We start from the raw sequence: 27434 nt of genomic DNA on the forward strand, positions 1-27434 counted from the left end.
TAATATTTGTAAGACTGTGGGGAGCTGAGATGAGGAGTTAGGCTGAGCTATGTCGCTTTTGAAGGACAAATCTCTTATTGTATATCCTTATAGTGGCTTAATGTGTATACATATATTGTATATGGAAGGAGATATATTGTTGATAATTTATAGGTGTTAATAGAGGTGTTGATGATATTGTAGATATTATTAAAAAAATTGTTATAATAAAAGCGCATAGGAATATTGTTAGGTGTGATTCTGTAAATCAAACTCTTTGTATAATTTGGAGAATTCAATTCCTTAGTGTTAACTTCCTAAAAAGGCTACTTTTAAAGCCTTTTTTACTTAAGTTATTGTTTGTTTAAAAGCTCATTTTAGTCATTTTAGGATCATGTAGTTGCATATAGTTGCATTTGTGGTGGTTGTACTATTTTATTTCTCAATGGTGCTGTTTGAGGGAAAGGTGCAGTTTGTCTATGGTGTGCAGGGAATAGCAAGAAAAAGGATTCTTTGGGAAGTAATGCCGCGGCATCACACGTTGCTAAAGCAGATTGAAATGCCTTGGCATTTCTGGCGCAGAAAAAGACAAAAAGATATTTCTGCATAAGGACAGCTGGCACTGGACAGCTGTCCCTGCACGTGGAAGACTGCTGTAACCGCTTGCCAGAGCTGCCAATGTACCACTGCCACTTGGAGGATAATATTCATGCACAAAATGTGATTCTAGGGGTATGAGGGGTATTTTGCACCCAACAAACTCATCATTACCCCTAGATATTTTATTTATTATATATGACACCTCATGGGAGAGAGAAAAAAGGGGGTGAGCACACGCATAGAGCAGAAAAATCAGATTTTTATTCTCTCTTTTTCCTTTCTTCTTCCTTGGAATATTCCTCCATTGAAAAAGCTCCAAGGAGTGGCAAGCTAGGCGTCGAAAGGAGCTAGCGAGCTAGATGGTTTGTGGTGGCCGAGAGGAGACCTCCGGTGGCGCGTCGAAGGCTTCTTCTCACTTCCCTTTTTGCTGCTATTTCTTTTATATTATTTTGTGGGTTGTTGGAACGAATTTTCATGACTTTGTGTTTGGATATTTCGAACCCCACCATGAACTAACTTATTTGGTGGTGGTTGGTTGAATGGTTGTTTAAACTTTATTTTTAATGGTATATTTAAGTTTATTTTGGTTCTTTATTTGCTTTGCTTATGAATGCTTCACCATCTAGGCTTGTAAGAGGCATGGAAATGTCCATCTCTTAGATGAAGGTTAGGTATTCGGAAGAATCCTAAACTAAAAATACTTGTAAGTATTCGGAAGAAACGCAAGATAAGATTGTAACACCCCCAACCCATACCCGACCCGGATATGAGTCAGAGATACTACATTGACTTTAAAACACAACTCTTAATAAATAATAGTAAAATATTTGAACTTGTATTAAGAAAATACAATAATATACATACTGTAATATAAGTTTACCAAAAATATTCAGAGCATACACAACTTAACCCTTTAATTACATGCCAACTGCTATTTACATAACAAAATGACCTACTGATTAAGTTGCTTCTGATCTGGTGGTTGCAAGAGTAATACTGTCAAGCTGCTTCACCTGTCTTGTCTAATTCCTCGGATCCTACGTGTGAAACACTCACATGCTAAGTCATCGACTTAGTGAGGCAATAATAATAACAAGGCAATGTAATGTAATGAAAATGTCATGATCATATGAGATGAGATGCAAACATGTACTTAATCAATGTAGTATACTTCATCAATATCCATACATGTAAGCGTATGACTGTAACATTCCTGAATATGTATTAATAAGTTTATTGGCCCATGATAGCATATTGAGAACCTAAGGTATTGGAGTAATGTGAGGTTGTGCACTATGCTGTCACCACAGCTCGTATAAATGCACCGAAGTGCCCCGTAGAATTGCACCGTAGTGCCATATAATAATATCCATAAGGACCACATAGAATTCCTTAAGAATCATATACATATACTATGGATCAAGTATGTGTCTTTCAAGACTTCATACAGGTTCCAAAGGATATACATATGTCCTAAAGAACCACGTAGAATTGCACCGTAGTGCCATATAATGATGTCCATAAGGACCACATAGAATTCCTTAAGAATCATATACATATACTATGGATCAAGTATGTGTCTTTCAAGACTTCACACAGGTTCCAAAGGATATACATATGTCCTAAAGAACCGCGTAGACCCTCTACCCTTGGCATGCCAACTATACCTATAGTTCTCATCTACATAACATGGGCTTATACATTTCCCGTAGTTCATATCGCGTAGACATAGTATTTCCATACCTTTATCACATAGGCATATCATTTACATACCTTTATCACATAGCTCATATAACTTTTTCTGCATATTCATGTCATGTAATACATATAATATGAATTCATGTCATGTAATACATTTAATATAAATTCATGTCATGTATCATAATATGGAATGTGATCATATGTCAAAATATGGAATCTAGACTTATCACAAGTCTAGAACTGAATATACTACTATATTCATGCTATGCATATGCACTCACCTATACTTCTTTGCCTTTTCCTCGATCGATTCTACTTGTAGATTGTTCCCGAACTCGAGTAGGCTCGGTATCTACATAAACATAATTTTCAAGATGATCATCAGATGTCTATGTCTTGAAATTAAGCTTTAATAGCTTACTAATTTAAAGAATTTATAGCTTAGTCTTGCTTTCTTTTCTTTCTCTTTTTTTTTTCCATGGGGGAATCGGTTCCCCCCCTGGGGGTATCGATTCCCCACAAGCATTCTGGAATTTCATATACGATGAGGGGGTATCGGTTCCCCCCTGGGGGTATCGATTCCCCTCTAGTATTCTGGAAATTCATTTCGTTGAGGGGGTATCGGTTCCCCTTGAATGGGTACCGATTCCCCTAACCCAGAAATCCTATTTTGAGCCCGGAAATCATCTCATTTCAGCTCAAACATACATATTTCAATCCCTTTAATACTCTTAGCTCTCATACACTTACTTAAACTAATTATTATCCATTCAATACCTCTAAAACTAAGAAAACTACTCATCCATATAGAATTGAAGAATCTTACTCCAATTTCAACTTGTTCTAATTTCAATTCTATTACTTCATACTTCTTAATTAGCTTATTGACAAGTCAAAAAATCTGATTCAAACATCAAAAACTCATCCATATCAAAATTTCATCTAAAAACTCATTTTCCAAATCTATCTCTAAAACACTTATCTTGTAGTTTTAATGTCATATAAGCTTTCCTTTAGCTTATATAACATACAAACTTTCATTTCCAATCTTAAAAATCAAAGAAACTACCAAGGTTCAGTTTCTTACCTTTACTTGCAAGCTCCACGTTTGGAGAAGGAAGAGAAGAAGATAAGAAAGAAGAAATGAGAGTATTCTGGAACCTAATACTCCACGTGGGTTCTCATATATCCCCATAACATTTTTTTAATTAAAATTTTCCTTACAAATGACCATTTGGTCCTCACCTTCATTTCATATTTACTAACCTTTATTTTTAAACTATATAATTATTCTACTTTAATCACCAAATGTTGAAACTTTGCAAATTAATCACTAACCCTGCATGGAGGATGTTACAAAGATCCTCATAAGCAATGGGTTATGGTATTTTCAAGGGGCTTTGAACCGGCCTAGGAATATTATAACTTAATCCCTTAGATCTCGGAAGAGACTAGGTTAGGATTTCAATGACTAAAAAGGGTGTCTTCATCAATAGGGTAGGCTGTCCAACATCGTTGAGTGAGAGCAGATGCCTTGGCATCCTATTCTGTTAGGTTCTTTTGAACACATTAGGAAAGCCCTGTCGAGTAAGTAAAGACAAGATAGCTTAGATATACTTGAGAAATAAGTTTAGCAACCTTAGACCAATCCTTACCATTCATTTCATTGGAAGCTTGTCACGTGAGGATTATTTTCTTCTTATTTTATTTATCTTTTTAATTTACTGTTTTTACCATTTCTCATTGCCTTGACATTTCACCATACTCAATATTAAACATCCATCATTGCCACTGCATTTCCATTTGCTACACCATCACACCATCAATCCGCATCCACCAGCATACACATATCCATTGCCGTGACATTTGTATATATCAAGACTAACTATACTTAGATAGAATATTGCATTGCTTTGGTTAGACTTTTGTGATTTCACCCAATCCCTGTGGAGACGATACTCACTCATCATTATATTACTTGAGCGATTGTGTATACTTGCACATTATTTGCGTATATTTTATAGTACTCACAACACGCAACAAGTTTTTGGCGCCGTTGCCGGGGATTGGCAGCCTGAAGTTATTTAGTTTTGCCAGAGCATTTTATTTTGTTTTGTATTTTTATTTTTTTGTATAGTTTACTTGATATTTTTGTTTTATTTTTCAGGTTTATTTAGTGTATGCCTAGAAGAAATTCTGAAGAGCCTTTGGAACCAATAGAACCTGAGATTGAAAGACTCTTTAGAAGAAGAAGACGTGCTCAAAGAAATATGTATCAGATTGGAAACCAAGGCATTGGTCAAGATGACGGAAATCAGAATGCCGAGGCATTAAACAATGCTGAACCTGCTATCAGGCCTCGTGTTATTCGAGATCATTTAAATCCGATGCTGGATGATCTGAATCCTGGGATTGTGGCACCCGAAATTCAAGCTGCACATTTCGAGCTAAAACCAGTCATGTTCAACATGTTGAATTCCATTGGGCAGTTTGGGGGTATGCCAACTAAAGATGCCAGGCAGCACATTCGCAATTTTCTGGAAGTTTGTGATTCTTTCTGCCAAGAAGGAGTGCATGAGGATTTTATGAAATTAAAGCTTTTTCCGTATTCATTGCGTGACCGAGCAAGGGCTTGGTTGAGTGGTGTACCAGTCGATTCGATGGAATCATGGGCCGATCTTTGCAAGAGCTTCTTATTGAGGTACAACCCACCGAATATGAATACGCAGCTAAGGAATGAAATATCATCTTTTCGCTAGGGCGACGACGAATCCATGTATGAGTGTTGGGATCGTTACAAGAGTTTGCTTCGAAAGTGTTCAAATCATGGTTTTCATGATTGGACTCAAGTAGTCATGTTCTATAATGGAGTCAATGCACCCACGAGGATGTTACTGGATGCCTCGACAAATGGGACATTGCTGGATAAATCACCTATGGAGGCGTTTGCTATCTTGGACAGAATTGCTAACAATGATTATCAATTTCCTTCCTCAAGACTTGGGAGTGGGAGGAGAGCACCTGGAGCATTCGAGTTAGAAGCCAAAGATTCGGTGTCCGCTCAACTCTCCGCTATTACTAATATGTTGAAGAACTTACAATGTTCCACTGATGTGAAGGAAGTGAAAACAACTAGTCTGGCATGTCTGTTATGCCAAGGCAATCATCACGAGAGCGAATGCCCAACCAACCATGAGTCCATCAACTTTGTTGGTAATTACAATCGAGGCAGCAACAATCCTTACTCAAACACTTATAATGCTGGATGGCGTCAGCATCCTAATTTTTCATGGGGAAATCAAGGAGCCCACAATGCTAATCAACCTACTAGGCAGCAGAATCACAATGAGCCTCAAAGTTACCAAAATATTATGCCATGGCATAATGCTAACAAAGGAGCTTCATCTTCAGCGAGCATAAGTTCCTTAGAAGCTACAATTCAAGAATTCATATCTACTACGAAGACAATGCTGCAAGACCATTCTACTTCAATTAAGAATCAATGAGCTTTACTTCATAGTCAAGGCGCCTTACTTCAAAGCCATAGCTCGTCTCTGAGAGCTTTGGAAGGTCAAGTTGGTCAGATTGCTACGGCATTGCAAGAGCGTCAGCATGGACGTTTGCCAAGTGATACTGAAGTCACTAAAGGGCCTGGAAAAGAGCACTGCAATGTGTTAACTTTTAGGAGTGGAACATAAATCAATCGACAATTCAAGGATAGTGGGCCACAACAAGATGATTCTAATCCCACTACTGAAGCTGAATTACAAGATGATAGAGTTTCTGAGAAGGACAAGGAGGAGAATTCTGCCAAGGTACCAGAATCTGATGCCAAGGCAAAAGAAAATTCTATTCCTACAGCTAAGGAAGCTAGACCTCCCCCACCCTTCCCGCAAAGATTGAAAAAGCACAATGATGAAGTTCAGTTCAAGAAGTTCGTAGACATTCTTGATCAGCTCCATATCAATATACCTCTCTTGGAAGCTGTTGAACAGATGCCGATGTATGCCAAATTTCTGAAGGACATCTGTACCAAGAAGAGGAAAATAGAGACTGTTGCCACGGCAACAGAATTTTGTTCTTCATTGAGTAAGATGCCGCCAAAGAGAAATGATCCGGGCAGCTTCATTATTCCTTGCTCAATTGGAGCTAATTTTGTTGGAAAGGCTTTATGTGATCTTGGTTCAAGTGTCAACTTAATGCCAAAATCGATATTCTTGAAGCTTGGCATAGGAGATGCAAGACCCACCTCAGTTATTTTACAACTTGCCGACAAATCCCATGTTAAACCTGAAAGGAGAGTCGAGGATGTCATAGTAAAGGTGGACAAGTTTGTGTTTCCAGTCGACTTCTTAATTCTGGATTGCGAAGTTGATGCCAAGGCACCAATCATTCTGGGAAGACCTTTCCTAGCCACTGGACGTATCTTGATAGACTGTGAAAAAGGTGAACTCACCATGAGAGTGGCTGATCAGTGTGTAACTGTCAATGTTTTTAGAACGCTCAAATATGTTGATGACACTGAAGAATGCCAAGGCATTTCTGAATTGAACTCAGTAATTGAAGAAGAGACTGAACATCTTTGCCAGAACAACTTCATTCAGCTAGCAGAAAATGAATATTGGGTGGATGATGAAATCTTAGTGGAGTCCGACGACTTTCCAATTTTGGAGGAGCAATCTAGCTTAGTACAAGTTAGATCAGGTATGAATTTTGAACCTCTGAATTTTGATGAATTCATTTCTCCTAAGCCTTCATTAGTGCATGCACCTAATCTAGAGCTTAAGACTTTGCCAGGGCATCTTAAATATGTTTACTTAGGTAGCGATGAGACTTTACCGGTGATTATTTCCGCTAACCTTACTGCTAACCAAGAGCAAAGTTTGTTAAGTGTTTTGATGCAGCATAAGAAAGTAATTGGTTGGACTATGGCCGATTTGAAAGGCATTAGTCCCACGATCTGCATGCACAAGATTCTGCTAGAAGATTGCCACGACAATTCAATTGAACCACAAAGAAGACTCAACCCTGTTATGAAGCAAGTGGTGATGAAAGAAATTCTGAAATGGCTTGATGCTAGAGTGATCTACCATATCTCCAATAGCTCATGGGTGAGCCCTGTCCAATGTGTTCCGAAGAAAGGAGGCACGACGGTGGTTACGAATGAGGATAATGAGCTATTACCTACTCGCACTGTGACCGGATGGAGGATATGCATGGACTATCGAAAACTCAACAAAGCTACGAAGAAGAACCACTTTCCTCTACCTTTCATCAACCAAATGTTGGATCGATTGGCCGACAAAGCATTCTATTGCTTTTTGGATGGGTACTCGGGGTACAATCAAATTGCCATCGCACCAAAGGACCAGGAGAAGACTACATTTACTTGTCCCTATGGCACTTTTGCTTTTAGGAGAATGCCTTTTGGACTCTGTAATGCCCCGACAACGTTTCAGCGCTGTATGCAAGCTATATTTTCAGATATGGTTGAGGATTTTCTGGAGATCTTCATGGATGATTTTTCTGTTTGTGGGGATGATTTTGAACGATGCCTCGGCAATTTAGCAAAAGTTCTCAAGAGATGCGAGGAGGCTGAGTTGGTCTTAAACTGGGGAAAATGTCACTTTATGGTGACTGAAGGTATTGTATTAGGCCACAAAATTTCACACAAGGATATTGAGGTAGACAAGGCAAAAATTGAAGTGATTAAAAAATTGCCACCACCAACTTCGGTCAAGGGAATAAGAAGTTTTCTTGGACATGCTGGATTTTATAGAAGATTTATCAAAGACTTCTCCAAGATTTCTAAGCCCTTGTGCACATTGCTTCAACAAAACCAACCCTTTGTGTTTGACGAATTATGCCTCGGCGCATTTACTGAGCTGAAACGACAACTGATCTCGGCACCCATTGTAGTCCCTCCCGACTGGACATCACCATTTGAGCTGATGTGTGATGCAAGCGACTATGTCGTAGGAGCTGTTTTGGGGCAACGCCGAGGTAAAATTTTTCATGTTATTTATTACTCTAGCCGCACTTTAAATGAAGCACAATTGAACTACACCACCACTGAGAAAGAATTACTTGCCGTGGTATTTGCTTTTAATAAATTTAGACCTTACCTAATAGGCACTAAAGTTATTATTCACACTGATCATTCGACCATAAAATACTTAGTAAACAAAAAGGATGCCAAGCCTAGACTTATTAGGTGGATCTTACTTTTGCAAGAATTTGACTTAGAGGTGGTAGATAGAAAAGGAACTGAAAATCAAGTTGTTGATCACTTATCTAGGCTAGAGAACAATTCTGAATGCCATGACACTGTAGATATCCAAGAGGAATTTCCTGATGAGAAAATTTTATATGCCGCGGCAATCCCGTGGTACGCTGACCTTGTTAATTTTCTTGTTAGTGGAATTGTGCCTTTTGATTTGAATAGTCAGGCTAAAAAGAAGTTCAAGCACGATGCAATGCACTATTTTTGGGATGAGCCATATCTGTTCAAACATTGTGCCGATCAGCTCATTAGACGATGTGTACCAAACGAGGAGCAAAGTGATATTTTGTACCATTGTCATTCGGCCCCAAGTGGAGGCCATTTTGGTGGAACAAGGACTGCTGCTAAGGTCCTGCAATCAGGCTTTTACTGGCCAACTTTTTTTAGAGATAAGCATTTTACAAAGGATGTGATCGATGCCAACGGACTGGAAACATCTCCAGACGACATGAGATGCCGCTGCAAAATATTTTGGAGATAGAGCTGTTTGATGTGTGGGGCATCGACTTCATGGGACCATTCCCATCTTCTGAAGGAAAATTATATATATTGCTTGCTGTGGATTATGTGTCAAAGTGGGTGGAAGCAATAGCAACTTCAAAGAATGACTCCAAGATCGTACTCAAGTTTTTGCACAAGTATATTTTCACTCGGTTTGGAGTACCTCGTGCTATCATCAGTGATGAAAGAACCCATTTTGATAACAAGTTGATTACTAAGGCATTGCTGAGATATGGAGTTCGACACAAGATTGCCATGGCATATCATCCGTAGACAAATGGCCAGGCTGAGATATCTAATCGAGAGATCAAGCAGATTTTAGAGAAAGTGGTGAACCCAAAGCGAAAGGATTGGTCGCCAAAGTTGGATGAAGCACTTTGGGCGTACAGAACAGCATTCAAAACTCCTTTGGGGATGTCACCCTTCAAGTTAGTGTATGGTAAAGCTTGTCATCTCCCGGTTGAGCTTGAACATAAAGCTTATTGGGCTATCAAGCGATTGAATTTCGATGCTCAACTAGCTGGGGAGCAGAGATTATTAGAACTTAATGAAATGGAAGAGTTTAGAGCACAAGCATATGAGAATGCTCGGATATACAAGGATAAAACCAAGAAGTGGCATGACCAAAAACTGATGCCACAACATTTTCATGTGGGGCAACAAGTCTTGCTTTACAACTCCAGACTTAAACTCTTTCATGAGAAGCTAAAATCTCGATGGTCAGGGCCATTTGAGGTGCATTATGTCTATCCCCATGGAGCTGTTGACATCAAGAGAATAGACAATGGGAAGATCTTCAATGTCAATGGCCAGCGTCTAAAAGCCTACAATGGAATTCCACCACCGCACAACAAGGACGTGTTACGGCTGCACGATACTGAAGCGTGCCCAGAGGAGAACCAAAATTCGATGCCTCGGCATTGAATTTGTGTCTGTGCATAAATAAAATTTAACATTCAAGTTTTTTCTTTAGTTTTATTTTATTTTATTTTGTAATTAATTTTTGATCTGATTTGTAGGGACCACATTGCTGCAAACCGTACAAGGAGCGGTTACCAAAGGGAGGAAAGGACAAAGCATTAATTGGAGAGATATTCTTTTGATTTGTTTCTTTTTAATTTAATTTCTGATATTTCTTTTCTCTTTCCACAGTTTTTATCCCATCACATCATTGCTTTTTGGCAGTTTTTCCTTCCCCATACACGCACAACCCCCATCCACTAATTTCTCTCTTAACCATCCTATCACCCCTTTTCCCTCCTAAATTTTTAACTTTTTTCTTTTATCTTTCATTATTAATTTTTCTCTTTCATTTTAACTTTTACCTTTTCTCTTTCTTTCATTCATCTTCTTTCTTTGTTATTTCTCCATAGCCGAAATACATCCAAGTTTTTATAGCTTTCAAAAGCTTCTTCCTTTTTCATTTTTTTTTACTTCAAAAACACTGAAAATGGTGCGCTCAAGACCAGCTCCAACCAACACGACCGTTTGGCAACAATTTGAGAACGATGAGGCTAAGGCTCGGTTCCAAAACTTCAAGAACCGAAAACTCTTTTTTGAGTTAGGATTTATTTTTACCGAGGAAACCGATGGTGGTTTTGGACCCGATGTTATGGACATCGTGACGCCACTCAAATGGCAAAAGTTTGCTCGTCATCCTGGTTCGGTGAACGCCTCATTAGTTAAAGAGTTCTATGCGAATATTTCCAAGCCCAATCAACACTCCATCTTCGTTCGAGGTAAGCAAATCCGTTTTACATCCACTGCTATTAATCGTTATTTTCATTTGCAGGATGTTGTGGATAACCATGCCACGTTCGAAGAGGAAGTCGATAGTAACACATACGATGGGGTCTTGGAGGACCTTTGTTTCGAAAACACTGAGTGGAATGGTCGCCAGACGAGCTGATACTCGGTCAACCGGGAACGTCTTCAGCTACGCGCAAAGCTATGGAATCACTTTCTCAAGCATAAATTAATGCCCACCTCCCACAACACTACGGTATCACTTTCACGCTTATTGCTTTTACATTCTATAATGGTATCTCGTTCGATCGATGTGGGTCGTATCATTGTTCAGCAAGTTCACGACTGTTTGGGTAAAAAGGCAAGTGCTTTGGTGTTTCCTAATTTAATTACCGCTTTATGTAGTAAGAAAAAGGTTGAGGAAAATGCTTTTGATGAAATTTTACCTGGATTATCGGGCATCACTAGGGCTAGACTTCCACTGTTGTTGGGAATTGAAAATCCCAAGTCTAATGACCCTGTTCATGAGCAATCTGCAGGTGCTACAGAATCGAATGCCGATGCAAGGTTACTTGCTCTCGAGGAAGATGTGACACAGACTCAAGCTCAACTGCATGCTTTACACGGTGACATCCGTAACTTCTTTGGATATGTAAAGCATAGAGATGCTGTGGTGGAATCATTCTTTCAAGAAATCATTCCCCACGGACAACGGAATTTTCCTGGATTCCCAGACGAAATTCTGCCAGCATTTAATGCCGAGGCATCTCCAGAGCCTGAGCACGATGTACCTGATCCTCCTGCTGATGACCCTACTCCTGATACACACCAGTCCAAGACTCCTGAATATCCACCCACTGTCCCTGTCGAAGAAACACCCAGCCCCGTCCCAGCACCCAATCCTTCTCCTGCACAACGTAGTGGTCGCCGCACCAAGACCACGGCTGGACGTATTGTGCACTATTACTCCAATTCTTCCGAGTCCAACCCAGCACCTATCCGAAAGCGCACCCGACGAGGAGCTGCTAGCACCTCCAAAGCACCACCATCACGTAAACATTGAGGTACCTCTTTTGCATCCATTTTCATTTAGTTGCATTTCATTGCATAACATATAGTTTATAGATAGTTTAGTTCTCTTTAAAGCATTGAGGACAATGCTTCCCTTAAGTTTGGGGGAGGTATTGTTCTTGGTAGGGCATATGCATGATAGCATTAGCATAGTATTATGCCATGGTATCAGTAAATGGTAGGACAGTTAGATAAAATGTTTTGAGGATACCCGATGATGATAATTTTGTTAGGCTAGAATCTGAATGTAAATGACTGTTGAGAATGATAGAACTCACTCTAGGGCTTGATGCTTGATGAAAAATATTTACACGATTTGTATGTTCTCTATACTTAGAAAATTTAGGAAATTTTTATGAAGGAACTCTAGTTAGTCTTGGCATTGAAATATAGTATGGTGTTTAAAAGAAAAATCAAAAACAAACTCCCTTAGAAATGAAACTGTGAATAAATGCTTAAGCATAGCTGTAGAGGGACACTCCTCTTTGCCGTGGCATTTCCTGGAACTTTCTTTAATAAATGGAAGCCTCGTGCATATGAGTGAATGAAAGAAGTCACGGGATGACTCTACTTAACTAGCTCGGGGATGGAAGGTATGCTCCCTTTCATCTAGAGTATGGGAGAGTAGGTGTGATGAGCTGACTCCCTTCGTAACAGCATCAAAAAAAAGGGAGTAAAAATGTGCTTAATGATAAGTAAATGCCTTGACAAAAACTAGAAAACTTGATTAGAAATTGTCTAAATTCGCTAAGTATAGATTGGATACAATCACGCACACACACTACCACAAAGGATTTGGACCTAAAGAAAAGTACTTGAATTCTTGATAAGTCTAGCATGTTGAAGCCTATCGTTCTGAGGGTTGAAATTCAATTTTGTCCTACTGTCTTACTATCGAACTTTGCCATGACATTATGCTTATGTAACTGCTATCCATTGCTTGAGGACAAGCAATAGCTTAAGTTTGGGGGTGTGTTAACTTCCTAAAAAGGCTACTTTTAAAGCCTTTTTCACTTAAGTTATTGTTTGTTTAAAAGCTCATTTTAGTCATTTTAGGATCATGTAGTTGCATATAGTTGCATTTGTGGTGGTTGTACTATTTTATTTCTCAATGATGATGTTTGAGGGAAAGGTGCAGTTTGTCTATGGTGTGCAGGGAATAGCAAGAAAAAGGATTCTTTGGGAAGTAATGCCGCGGCATCACACGTTGCTAAAGCAGATTGAAATGCCTTGGCATTTCTGGCGCAGAAAAAGACAAAAAGATATTTCTGCATAAGGACAGCTGGCACTGGACAGATGTCCCTGCACGTGGAGGACTGCTGTAACCGCCTGCCAGAGCTGCCAATGTACCACTGCCACTTGGAGGATAAGATTCATGCACAAAATGTGATTCTAGGGGTATGAGGGGTATTTTGCACCCAACAAACTCATCATTACCCCTAGATATTTTATTTATTATATATGACACCTCATGGGAGAGAGAAAAAAGGGGGTGAGCACACGCATAGAGCAGAAAAATCAGATTTTTATTCTCTCTTTTTCCTTTCTTCTTCCTTGGAATATTCCTCCATTGAAAAAGCTCCAAGGAGTGGCAAGCTAGGCGCCGAAAGGAGCTAGCGAGCTAGGTGGTTCGTGGTGGCCGAGAGGAGACCTCCGGTGGCGTGTCGAAGGCTTCTTCTCATTTCCCTTTTTGCTGCTATTTCTTTATATTATTTTGTGGGTTGTTGGAACGAATTTTCATGACTTTGTGTTTGGATATTTCGAACCCCACCATGAACTAACTTATTTGGTGGTGGTTGGTTGAATGGTTGTTTAAACTTTATTTTTAATGGTATATTTAAGTTTATTTTGGTTCTTTATTTGCTTTGGTTATGAATGCTTCACCATCTAAGCTTGTAAGAGGCATGGAAATGTCCATCTCTTAGATGAAGGTTAGGTATTCAGAAGAATCCTAAACTAAAAATACTTGTAAGTATTCGGAAGAAACACAAGATAAGATCCTCATAAGCAATGGGTTATGGTATTTTCAAGGGGCTTTGAACCGGCCTAGGAATATTATAACTTAATCCCTTAGATCTCGGAAGAGACTAGGTTAGGATTTCAACGACTAAAAAGGGTGTCTTCATCAATAGGGTAGGTTGTCCAACATCGTTGAGTGAGAGCAAATGCCTTGGCATCCTATTCTGTTAGGTTCTTTTGAATACCTTAGGAAAACCCTGTCAAGTAAGTAAAGACAAGATAGCTTAGATATACTTGAGAAATAAGTTTAGCAACCTTAGACCAATCCTTACCATTCATTTCATTGGAAGCTTGTCACGTGAGGATTATTTTCTTCTTATTTTATTTATCTTTTTAATTTACTGTTTTTACCATTTCTCATTACCTTGACATTTCACCATACTCAATATTAAACATCCATCATTGCCACTGCATTTCCATTTGCTACACCATCAATCCGCATCCACCAGCATACACATATCCATTGCCGTGACATTTGTATATATCAAGACTAACTATACTTAGATAGAATACTGCATTGCTTTGGTTAGACTTTTGTGATTTCACCCAATCCCTGTGGAGACGATACTCACTCATCATTATATTACTTGAGCGATTGTGTATACTTACACATTATTTGCGTATATTTTATAGTACTCACAACACGCAACACTTAGTGTTGTAATTACATTTGTTCTTTTGTGGCTGTGAGTTTGTTGTTTATTAGATAATAAAGAAAAATTATCCAATAAAATAATATTTAAATTATATAGTATATGAATTACAATCAAACAAATATCATAGTTAATTGATCAAGTAAATTAATAAGTAAATCATCAATATTCAAACAATCATCAAACATCTTAAAGATGAGTCTTAAATGCTTTAAATCTACTATCATAAACGTTTTACTATATTAATAATTTTTATATATTTTATTCACTTAAGTATTAAATAATATTTCAAAGTATAAAAAGTTAATTGTACTATAAATCGTCAAACTATTGCTTTATTTTTCAGTTCTTAAGTTATGACTCACATTCTAAACAATTTCATAAACTTTTGAACGTCTCAAGTTCATCCATAAACTATAATTATCATTTTAAATTAAATCCCAAACGTTTAAATGTTTCAGTATTGTCTCCTAAATCATTCAAAAGTTTAAGGATAAAATTAGAACATTCAAAAGTTTGAGAATCAATATAGACTCGGGCTATAATTTGAGAATGAATTTGGAATGTTCAAATTTTTAAGGATCAATTTAAAATGAGAATAATGACTTGAGAATGAAATTAAACTATTTATAAGTTTAGGAATTGATTTAGAATGGGAGTAATAGCTTGAGGACATGTAATGCAATTAGCTCAAATATAAACTCAGAATCTCAGATGTATTTTAGGAAACATATCGTCAAACAAGGGTATTTTAGTAACTTGATAAATATTCTCGAATAACCGTGCCATAAATAAAATTCCCAAATTTTCACCCCTTTTCCCCCGCCATTTATTTTGTCCCTCTTTCTTCCCAAATCTTAGGGCTCAATCCTCTCCTGTTTCCAATGAAACCCTAATTATTTTCAATTTTACCCTCGGATTCCTTCTAATATTACTAAGAAGCCACTCTATTCATGCCCTCTCTTTGCAGCAAATCCCTCACCTGCGGTATAACGGATCCATGAGCAATCCAAGCACCTCGTACTGGGTTCCGGAGCATCCCGGGGAAAGGTTGATGGACACGGCCAACTGCGGCATCGGCTTGACCAACACAATCCATTCTGAGGTGGCGCAGTGCTTGCCGCTTCCTTCCTTGCCCGTTTTCTGTGGTACTTCGGATCTGGAGCTCCGACTGTTTGACGACCCAGCTGCTGGAGCTGTCAGGTCTTTGAATCGACCGGAAATAATCGCTCAAGCTAGTCGAATTGCTGATCTGCTTCGCGAAACGGACGTCTCGTATCTGTAAGCATTTTAATTTCCAGTGAATTTGAAATTTAAGTTCAAATTTTAGTGTTCTCCGAAGTTAGTGAAGTTTGAAAGAAAAGATTTAGAGTTCTTAGTCTTTGTTACTATTATTGATAGTATATATAAGCTTTAGCTTTTCCTCTCTCTCTCGTTCTCCCTCTCCCTCTTTGAATAATTTGAAATTATTGCTTAATGTTTCACATAGTTGCTATTTTATTTAATTGCTGTTCGGTGTTCGCTATTTCTATACTTTCTTTCAAAAATTGTTAAAGATAAAATCAATTGTTTGAAAATGAACAATTTATGTAGAAAGAATACATAGTTCTATCATATTTTATGAAAAAAAATAAAAGTATATTCGTTTTTGTGTTAAATAATTGTAATTTGTTATTTCTCAGATTTTTTTCTTCTACGTCAGAAACAAAGGCCAAATATTGAAAAGTAGTAAACAACAGATATTAAGTGATTAACCATGCATTTGAGTCTCCAGTCTTAGTTGTACACAAGTGATTACATTTTTTGTTTATACTTTATATCTGGTTTTGTTTGCAGGAATCTTAGGGATGGGGCAACTTCAGTTACACGTGACGGCTTGGAGCCCTTGAAACTTTATGCACAAGTTCTCCAATACAATCCTGCAGCATTTGAGTATGTTATCCCTGGTAAACAAAGTATTCTCAGTTTTTTGTTTTCATCGTATTTAGTGAAAGTACTGTAAGTTGAGCCAAGGCACGATAGTTCTTTTTGATATATGTAGATGAGGAAGTTCCGTTATAAAACTGTTCTTAATTATCTACATGGAAATTGTTGTAATGAATCCACTTACCTTTATTGAATGAGGAAACACTGATGTGGTGACATCTCATAATCGAATATCATTCTAATCTGCAGCAGAGTTTCTATTCCATGAAAAATCTCAACAACAATAGTGTAGTCCATAGCCTAGATGATCTGCATTGTGGATGAAATAGTTGACTTATATATGAAAAGTGGTATAGGTACTTTTGGTTATATGATTTTATTTCACGTAAGAAACAGTGTATGTTAGCTACAATTTTGTTGTATGGAAATATATTACTATATTGATTTTGTATGTTCACAATATTCTGTGTTGTATTCTTTCCCTCTTGGACGCGGTGAGCCACCTCATATACATAGATTTCAAATATCTGGGCTTATTGTTCATTGCATTTCTTCAAGTCTCTCAGGTCTTGTCAAGGAGAAACTCTCTGGTGGTGCTGTGTTTGATAGGAAGCCATCTCAGTCGAGTGTTCCTCTTATTGGGCAATTCCAGAGAGAAATTAGCAGCACTCACAATCAGCAGACTGATGTTGTTGCCAATGTATGGATGGGTTTCAATTTAGCTATTAAAGGCTGAGTTATTTAAACATACTTATTTTTATAGATGTAATTGCAGGATGCACCGAAATCATCTTCCAAGAAGTCAAAAACCAAGAAAAAGGATGACGACATTGGGTCATCAGTTCTACCAGATTCTACAGAGCTTCAAGGTTGCCTTCTGTTTGTTCCTCCATCCCTCCTCTCGTTTGTATGATTACATTTATTTTTCCATAACGTTTTCATATAGATGCCATGATTGGGAGCTTCTGTGAGATGCTGGAGGACTTCTGCAGCAGAGCTCAAATTCATAGTGATGATAGGGATGAGATGGAGTGGTTATCATTGCCGGTTAATGATGTTAGAATGCTTGTTAATGAAATCATGTCAATGCATGCAAAGAGACTTCTACATTTGGTTCCTGTATATATTCTTGTGAAACTGTTACGGATTCTAGATCATCAGATACATCGAGCGGAAGGTTTGTCTGTTGATGAATGCGGGCATGTAAGTGATTTTTTTTTTTTGTTTTTTGGTGTGCATGGTTGTGCAACTATTGTTTTGTTGTCACCTTTGATTATGTTTGGAAAGAGGAAGGGTTGGGTTAGATTTTAGGTTCAGTCTTAAGCAATTTCATTTTGCCTTCTGGTATGGATGTCTTAGTATCGTCTTGTTTCAGGTTTTACACTGGCATTTACTGGTTGTTGATCAATCAGAATTGAAACTGTGGTTCCATTTCCCCTTTCTTTGTTATTGATTAGTTTTCACATTGTTCTGCTTTTTTAAGGATTCCTTCTGTTTTGCTGTGGTATCTATATTAGTTTGGGTGTAACAATGCAACTGAAATTTGAAATCAAAAACTGAAAAATGTGCTTAGTGCTAATGTATAACAGAAAATGCGTCAAACAAATGTGTGATGTTCCTATCGAGAATGAATTTCTAAATTTCTGATGTTTTTCATTTTTCCTCTTTTTTTTTTTTGGGTTTATATGAGGAGCATATTATGTTTCATAAGCCTAATTCATTTTTGTTCAAATGTTTCAGCAAGATTCAGATGTATTCTCGTTAGTCTTCTGTGCCCTGGAATCCATTCATGCTTCTTTGGCAGTAATGGCACATAATGACATGCCAAAACAATTATATGATGAAGAGGTATGTGCCTCATTTGATTAGCTCTTATCCATGACCTTTCTGTGAAGTTTCATTATGTTCTCGTGCATTCAATTGTTCCATTCAAATTCCAAACCTTCTTAAATTGTTCCAATAATGTCTTACTGTTTGAAAGATCTGTTAAGATAAATGGAAATTTCAGTTGTCAAGAAGGTGGCATTCTTTTTAATCGAATCAATTATGGATGGGACATAATAATAACACTACAAATTGGAATTTAAATAAAACAATTTATAGGTAGGGATCATAATGGAACTTTTGAAGGTTATGGATGGTGCAGTTTTCTCACAATATTTGATTTGTTAAATCCTGAATCATGATATCTCTGATGTGCTTTGCGTTCAGTTTTTATGTTGGTTGTCCATTTCTGCCATTGTAACACAGGTTATGAATCTCTCTTTTTCTCAACAGATTATTGAAAGGATTATTGAGTTCTCTAGGCGCCAGATAACGGATGTTATGTTGGCTTATGATCCATCGTATCGTGCCTTGCATAAACCAAGTGAAAATGGAGCAGTTGAAGGTTGGCCATCTGATTTATGCAAAAAGTGCAGGATCGTTTCTTGTGACTCTTCTTGCCATTTTCATTTGCATCGATAAATGTGATAGCATGTCAAAGTCCATCTGGTCTTCAGTTTTTGAATTTTACTGTATTTTTGTATAATCTATGCTCTAGGTTTCTCTTTCAGTCGAATGGTAGCATATATATTATGTTAATTTTCTAGTACCTAACTTAATTTCACTTTTTTTTTCTAGATGATGACGATGAAGAGCCTGATGCTGAACTAGGTTCTGCTAGCAAGAAAAGACGCAGTACCAAGAGTGCTAAAACAAAAAAATCAGCTTTTAACAAGTGTGCTTATTCATATGCTGTTCCTTAACATCAGTATAATAGAAAATAGTTTAGCATAGCTGAAGTTTGGTGTCTTACTGTTTAACTTCTTCCTTGACAGGATCTCTGGTGCTATGCATGCTATACTACAGAAGCTCTGCACTATTCTTGGTTTACTAAAAGACTTGTTGTTGACTGAGAAGTTATCTGATAGTTGTGTTCTACAACTGCTAAAGACAAGCTTTACTACTTTTTTGGTGGACAACATACAGCTCTTGCAACTCAAAGCAATTGGTTTGATAACTGGGGTATGAATCCAAACATTCAGTTTGTTGCTAAAAGGATACACATGATTAAATGCTTGCATCAAGGTAAATTATGGTAAATAGATATTGTTCTTTAACCTTGGTGTTACTTTTGATACAGATATTCTACTCATATGTCCCACACAGAACATATATAATAGATGAAATGACTCAGCTTCTATGGAAGTTGCCTGTTTCAAAGCGAGCATTAAGAGCATATCACCTACCTGATGAAGAACAGAGGCAGATCCAGATGGTTACAGCTTTGCTAATTCAGTTGGTTCATAGCAGTGCTAACCTTCCGGAAGCTTTAAGGCAAACATCATTTGGGAGTCCCCTCTTGGAAATCTCAGTTGATGCTAGTTACTTAACCAAATGCCATGAATCTGTCCAGGAAACATGTTGTCATTTCTGGACCCGTGTCCTTCAACGTCTTGCTTCTGTAAAGACTCAAGATGCCTCTGAGTTGAAAGTGATGATTGAGAATCTAGTCACTGATTTGCTGACGACATTGAACCTACCTGAATATCCTGCTGCTGCTCCTATTTTGGAGGTGAGAAAAGATTTGACTATATTTGTTTTGTCATTATTATTGGATAAAAATGGTAGCGTTTGGAAACTATCATTTGCAGGTTCTTTGTGTTTTACTGCTCCAAAATGCTGGTCTGAAATCTAAGGATACCTCTGCACGTGTAATGGCAATTGATCTTCTTGGCACAATAGCGACAAGGTTGAAGCATGACGCTCTCATCATTAGGAAGGAAAAGTTTTGGATATCGGAAGAATTGCTAAGTGGGGATAGTATCGATCATAGTTGCCCCAAAGGTGTATGTTCCATTTGTTTGGATCGAAAGGTGGAGAAAGTGTTGTATAGGTGTCAAGGTTGTCAAAGATTTTTCCATGCTGATTGTATGGGTGTAAGTGAACAAGAAGTTCCTAATCATAGTTGGTATTGCCAATTTTGTATGTGTAAGAAGCAACTTCTTGTATTGCAATCATACTGTGAGTCACAGTACAAGGATGATGAGAAATCGAAACTTGGTCACTCGGATAAATCTTCTGATCGAATTATGAAAGCTGAAATTGTTCAGCAGATGCTTTTGAATCATCTTCAAGACGCCGCTTCTGCTGACGATGTCCATCTTTTTGTCCGATGGTATGTACTTTTTTCCTGATTATTGTGCATGTGAAAATGAAAACTCAAAGATGCTCTTCCTAATTGTTTTTTGTTTAAACTTGTGGTTTTTGACGCAGGTGTTATCTTTGCTTATGGTATAAAGATGGTTCTAAATCTCAACAAAATTTCAAGTACTACGTTGCTAAATTGAGATCAAAAGCAATAGTGCGTGACTCAGGGACAGTTTCTTCAATTTTTTTACGGGATTCGGTCAAGAAGATTGCTTTAGCATTGGGACAAAATAATTCTTTCTCTAGAGGATTTGACAAGATTCTTTACTTGCTTCTGGTTAGTAAGATATTTTGCAAGTCCTTAATTCGGTAAGTACAGCAGGCTTGATTCTTATTTCATGTTTTCTTTTCAGGTTAGCTTAAGAGAGAACTCTCCTGTAATTAGGGCCAAGGCTTTACGAGCAGTAAGTGAAAAAATTCTTACAACTTGTTATTTGGGACTAGGATATTCATCATTTATATTGATGAAACAAGTTTCCATTATGTATTCATGGCAGGTTAGTAATGTTGTAGAAGTTGATCCAGAAGTATTAGGCGACAAACGTGTTCAAGTGGCTGTTGAGGGGAGGTTTTGCGACTCTGCAATATCTGTCAGGGAAGCCGCATTGGAACTAGTTGGAAGACACATTGCTTCACATCCAGATGTTAGTTTTAAGGTACTTCTTGAACTACACTTGTCTATCTTTTGAAAGCAGGCCATGCTTTATTGACAACACTTGTCTTTGTTTCATTCTCCTCTTTTTCTCTACTCCAAAAATTTGGGGATAATTAGTACTTCGAGAAGGTGGCAGAGAGGATTAAAGATACTGGAGTCAGCGTACGGAAACGAGCAATCAAAATTATTCGAGATATGTGCATTACAAATCCCAACTTCTCAGGGTTTACAAGTGCTTGCATAGAGATTATTTCTCGTGTTAGTGATGATGAATCAAGTATACAGGTAATTCAGAATCCATGAAGCAGTGTATTTCATGTCAAAAACTGAGGCACTAATGGCAATATCATTTTTTTTCTCTTTTCAACTGAGGGGTCTGAAATATGTAATGCAGATGGTCTTTTTCCTCATACTAAAAAACCTTTGTCAGGTGTTTTTGTTGATGAAAGGCACTACATTGGTACCTAAAACCTGGTGATGCAAACTATTAGTCGTGTTTCTCCTTTGTTCTAGATTCATGAACGAGCATTGAACTTTTCTTGAAATACATATTTTTCTTATCAAAACTGCCGCTTTCTCAGTATTCTTAGTAGTTTTTTTCTCATCTTCAGGAGCTTGTTTGTAAGACATTTTACGAGTTCTGGTTTGAAGAACCTTCAGGGGTGCAGACTCAGTATCCCAGAGATGGTAGTTCCATTCCTTTGGAGGTGGCTAAGAAGACTGAGCAGATTGTTGAAATGTTAAGGCACTTGCCCAATCATCAGTTTCTTGTTACTGTCATTAAGCGTAACTTGGCCCTTGATTTTCTCTCTCAATCAGCAAAAGCTGCTGGAATCAACCCTGTCTCGCTTGCTGCAGTACGCAGACGATGTGAAGTGATGTGCAAGTGCTTATTGGAAAGAATATTGCAGACTGAAGAAACGAGTAACGTGGAAGCAGAAGTTCCTTCACTTCCCTACGTGACTGCCTTGCATGCATTTTGTGTTGTGGACCCATTACTTTGCATGCCAGCTTCAGATCCTTCTCAGTTTGTGATCACATTGCAGCCTTACCTTAAGAATCAGGTTAATTTACATTTTACTTCAGAACTTTTTAATGACACCGACATAATTGAGGGGGAGGGGCATGACATTGATGTCATCATGTGTCTTTTGGATCTATTTGCTTTCTTATCTGCATTCTTATTTAAGCGATTATAATCTTTGTGTTTGTAGTCTAGCTATACTATTTTGAAGAACCGACCTTTCTCTGCCACCTCATTCCAATGTCCGTTGAGTCTTTGTTGCTTGACGGTTATGAAGGGGGTTTTTAACGAGGCCTTCCTTTTTATCAAAAAAAAAAATTCTTCTGGAAGCCAACAATGTTAGTTGTGAATTAACGGACTAATCTTAGTTTGTTTGATTTTCTCGGGTATAATATTCTTGTCTCTGGCCTGCACTGATGCTTGCTCCTTTCTGCTAATATTTGGGCTTGTCAATCTAAGGTTCTTGTTATTGAATCAATTTTTTGTTGTTCAGGTTGTATGTTAATTCCTTCAGTCTTCTCTGTTGTCATTGATTATTTTCTAAATTTTGTCCCTGTAAATTTTCTTTTCTTCATTGCCGTAATACAATTGTTTATAGGCTGCAGAGGCAATTCCTTAATTGCTTTCACTTGTGCTCAGGTTGATAACAGAGTTGGTGCAAAGCTACTGGAGAGTATAATCTTTATAATTGACGCTGTTGTGCCTTTGATGCGGAAGTTACCTCCTAGTGTTGGTGATGAACTTAAACAAGACTTGAAGCAAATGATCGTCCGGCATTCTTTTTTGACTGTTGTCCATGCTTGCATCAAGTATCTTCGACTTCTCTTTCTTACTGTCTTTTGTTTTTCTGTAATTCCTGTTGTTTGTGGAAATTTGATCTTTTTTAAATTCTATTTCTGCCGAAGGCCTGAATTTATTTTTCTTCAAGTTTTTATATGCTTGGAATGTGATTTTAAGATACATTGTGAGTAAACAGGCAGGGTTTAATACTTGGAAGGCATTCTATTTCTGATTTTAATTCCCTGATTAATTTTCTCTCTCATTGCAGGTGTCTTTGTTCTGTGAGTACAAAGGCAGGGAATGGTGGTGATATTGTCGAGTATCTCATTCAGTTATTTTTCAAATTATTGGATTCCCAAGCAACTGATAACAAGCAGGTTCATTGCTAGAAATTTGTACATAATATTTTTATTTCCATCTGCAATCTTTTGGCTAGTCAGATTCATATATTTTGTTTTTGTCATGTGCAACATGAGCAATATTAGTTATAATTCCTGATTTGATCTTATTAAAAAAAAATCCTGATTTGAAATTCCGTATGATGTACCAGAAAATTAGTATATATTCTTAGCACAATTAAATTAGAGGTAAAAATTTATTGGGCAGCTTATAGAATACAGAAATGCAAAATAAAAACTACGGAGAAAGATTGAAATTTTGAAACTTCTTGCTCTTTTCCTTTATCCAAACCTGTGAATCTATTTATAAATAATTGTGTGATTTTAGGACTGTTAGAAACTCAGGTTGGCACCTTGTATCAGTCTTTTCGCTTCTATGAATCTTAAGGGCAGCTGACTTAAAGTAAATGACACTAAAGTGGATTTGGAAAATTTTAAGGGATAACAAATATGAAAATAAGAATTTTTAATTATAGAAATAGGTTTGCTGACTTTTCAGTTGTCTTTACTTTCTATGAAAAAAATTATATGTGAATAATAAAGCTCATGTCAGCTCCTTTTTATTTATTAGTCATTACTTTTTGCAGCAAGTGGGGCGCTCTCTCTTCTGTCTCGGATTGCTTATCCGCTATGGAAACCCTTTGTTTAAAAATGTTGATGTTGGTAGCAGTATTAGTTTGTTTAAAAGATATCTTCAAATGGATGATTTTAGTATAAAGGTTAGATCTTTGCAGGTAAGACCCTTTTTTTCCTACATAGTAGTCTTGGAGTTTGTTTCATTTCCATGTTAATATATTTTAATATTGTAACATATGGTTTTGTTTCAATGGCTTATTCTTTTAGGCATTAGGTTTCGCTCTAATTGCTAGGCCTGAATATATGTTGGAAAAGGACATTGGAAAGATTGTAGATGCTGCATTAGCAGCGAGTTCTAATGTTCGTCTTAAGGTAAAATTGTCAATTTGTCATCACTGGATCTCTTTATTACAAATTCTTTCTATTTATAAGATGCATGATAAGCATCTCTGCCCACCAGATGCAAGTGTTGCAAAATTTGTTGGAATATCTTCTTGATGCGGAAAGTCAAATGGGAACAGATAAGGTCAGTAATGATCAAGTCCATTCTGTAGAAGGTGGCCACAGTGTCCCTGTAGCTGCGGGTGCTGGTGATACTAACATTTGTGGGGGTATAGTCCAGCTTTACTGGGATAATATTCTAGGGAGATGCCTGGACTTTAATGAAGAAGTTCGCCAATCTGCCCTAAAGGTGAGAAGCTTTTACCTTAGCTATATCCCGTGAGGGGAAACAATTTTAGTCTGCTGGACTGAATCTGAGTTTCATATCAGCAGAGTGATTTTAGAAATTTATAAAATATGTTATTGTTTTGTAGCTAGTCTTAAAACCTATTTGTCCGTTGGATGGAAAGTGAACTTTGAAAAAGGGGAAGAAAAACCGGTTCCGGGAAAGTTTGTATGATTACAATATTATTATCAAACCGTTGTCGGATGCCGCACATACGATTTTCTATATCAATCTATGAAATGGTTGAATTTTTTGAGTTTTGACTTTACATTTTCTGTTTGCACTGCTCGTTTTGTTATGTATCAAATGCAGATAGTGGAAATAGTTCTCCGACAAGGTCTTGTTCATCCTATAACTTGTGTCCCATACCTTATAGCACTTGAAACGGATCCTCTGGAGGTCAACCAAAAGTTGGCTCATCATTTGCTGATGAATATGAATGAGAAGTACTTCCTTTGTGCTATTAAAAATTTCCTTTCTGTCCTTTCTGTTTGCCAGCACGACTAATGAAAGCTTCATTTTTCAGATATCCCGCCTTTTTTGAAAGCCGTTTAGGGGATGGGCTTCAGTTGTCATTCATCTTCATGCGTTCCATCAGTGACAATGCACCTGAAAATCAAAACGACAAATCTCAATCAAAGCATCCTGGAAATTCGAAAGGGAAATCCGATGCTGCTGGGTCTTTAACACAAGCAAGGCTGGGAGTTTCCAGAATTTACAAGCTCATTCGTGGAAACCGGGTTGCTAGGAACAAATTTATGTCCTCAATTGTGCGGAAATTCGATAATCCTAGCTGGAACGATTCTGTTATACCTTTCTTGATGTGAGTTGCTTGATGCCAGATCTAAAATTTTCTTCCTCGATTAATTATAATGAGAAGTTGATTTCCCTTTTACAGGTACTGTACAGAAACCCTTGCTTTGTTACCATTTTCATCTCCTGATGAACCGCTTTATTTGATCTACACTATAAATCGAGTGATACAAGTCAGAGCTGGGGCACTTGAGGCAAATTTGAAAGCGTTGAGTTCGAATTTGCTGCATTCAGATGCTCAGATGATGACTAATAATATCGGGATGGCTCAGCCGGATCCTAGTCAAGCTGTTTATAATCAAATGGCTCCGCTAGATTTGAATGGAACATTTCAGGAGGAGCCAGTGGTTCAGCCTGCTTTCTTTCACATGACATCCATTGATTTCAATGGTACATTCCAACAAAACTTCACTCATCAGTCTCTTTCAAATTTTCCTCCTACATTGCAGACAACAATGCATAAGATGACCCCTTCCGAAACTCGTGCTCTCTCCAAAGATGAAATGCAAAATATCCAGGTACTTTTGAACCTTGCAATGCACCGACTGGTCTTGAATTTTACGAATAAATACGTATTGCGTAGATGTATATGTTTGTGCTCGAGGACAAAAAAAGATAAGTGGTTTTTACATGCCTGGCGTTTTGTTCTAATCTGTTGGATGTTCTCGGGTTAGTTACTTTCGACACTTTTCCCGTGTTGTTCTTTTCAGGCCGATATCCTTGCCGCCACTGCAGTACAGCTTCTTATGAAGCTGAAACGACACCTAAAGATTGTTTACAGCCTGAATGATCAAAGATGCCAGGTTGAAATATTTCTTATGCCACATTGTTACCTGTAAATGCAAACATGGGACTGCTTTTAACGGCGAATCTTATTTTGTGTAAACTAGATGTTTTCTCCAACCGAACCTATAAAACCGGGGGAGGCGCTCACGAGGCAGAACATTCCCTTCGACATCGGTGAAACACGCACGACTTTGCCTTCCACGAATCAAGAGTTGGTACAGAGATATCAGGTAATTTGAACAAATTCGTGCTTTTAGGAGACTAGCATTGGACACTAGTTCTTACATAGCTATCGTACAGGAATACAAAAACGCTCTGAGGGAAGATGCCATCGATTACTCGACTTTCACAGCGAACATCAAAAGGAAGCGCCCCCCAGCTCCGAGGAGAGGAGGAAAAGCCACACGTACAACCGGTGGGGATGAAGATGATTTCGACGACGATGAATATACAGGTGGCAGTGTCCCTCGAAGGATGAGTAACAGTGGACGGAAAAGTTACAACGTAAGAAGCAGCAGTCGGCAGCGATTATAGATGTAAATATTAACGACAGGTACGCTAACATGTACATTACATTGAAGGAAAATAATTGAAATAGTAGGTTAGGTTAAATTCGAGAAAAAGGGAAGCGGAGATCGGAAACGGAATCACTCGCCCTCGTTAGGGAGGATTGCCCTTCTACTTTTAGATGTTTCCATTTTGTAGTATTTTTGATTCATTTCACTTCCATATTTTAGATTGAATGTTTGCCATTGCCGCCTTGACATATATATGTATATACACCGAGTTCATGAAACTAAAATTTAAATCAAATCGACTTCTTTAATGTCAAGTTTAAAATTTTAATATTTTTAAATGTTACCGTTTTAGATGTTCGGACCGTCAACGACTTTGATTAAGTAACAAACATGGTAGCCGCTTTTTTTTTCACTTGAAAAAACATTTAGCAGCTTATTTGAATCATCTGAAATACAGTGATATATGGCAGACTTCAGAGTGAATAGT

At 37.7% G+C, this 27434-nt stretch overlaps 1 protein-coding gene across 3 annotated transcripts; it reads left to right on the top strand.

Moving 5' to 3' along the window:
• The first annotated feature begins 15352 nt into the window (after positions 1-15352).
• On the top strand, positions 15353-27220 carry LOC120203305 (sister chromatid cohesion protein SCC2-like). 3 transcript variants are annotated; one of them, XM_039203614.1, is made up of 27 exons: positions 15353-15834; positions 16390-16499; positions 17046-17179; positions 17255-17348; positions 17426-17682; positions 18220-18327; positions 18757-18868; positions 19102-19198; positions 19299-19485; positions 19604-20035; positions 20115-20638; positions 20737-20947; positions 21024-21074; positions 21168-21326; positions 21443-21610; positions 21937-22389; positions 22989-23158; positions 23398-23506; positions 24115-24261; positions 24371-24475; positions 24564-24794; positions 25143-25276; positions 25357-25653; positions 25729-26161; positions 26354-26446; positions 26534-26659; positions 26730-27220. In XM_039203614.1, the coding sequence occupies exons 1-27, from the start codon at positions 15554-15556 to the stop codon at positions 26961-26963; spliced, it is 5457 nt and encodes a 1818-aa protein (XP_039059545.1). In that variant the 5' UTR covers positions 15353-15553; the 3' UTR covers positions 26964-27220. The 3 variants fall into 3 exon arrangements, with proteins under 3 accessions (XP_039059545.1, XP_039059546.1, XP_039059547.1); XM_039203615.1 differs by having other exon boundaries at positions 16390-16485; positions 17038-17179; XM_039203616.1 differs by having other exon boundaries at positions 15692-15834; positions 16390-16485.
• The last annotated feature ends 214 nt before the right edge of the window (positions 27221-27434 follow it).

Source organism: Hibiscus syriacus, unplaced genomic scaffold (genome assembly GCF_006381635.1).
Source record: "Hibiscus syriacus cultivar Baekdansim isolate YM2019G1 unplaced genomic scaffold, ASM638163v2 tig00009796_pilon, whole genome shotgun sequence".
NCBI lineage: Eukaryota > Viridiplantae > Streptophyta > Magnoliopsida > Malvales > Malvaceae > Hibiscus > Hibiscus syriacus.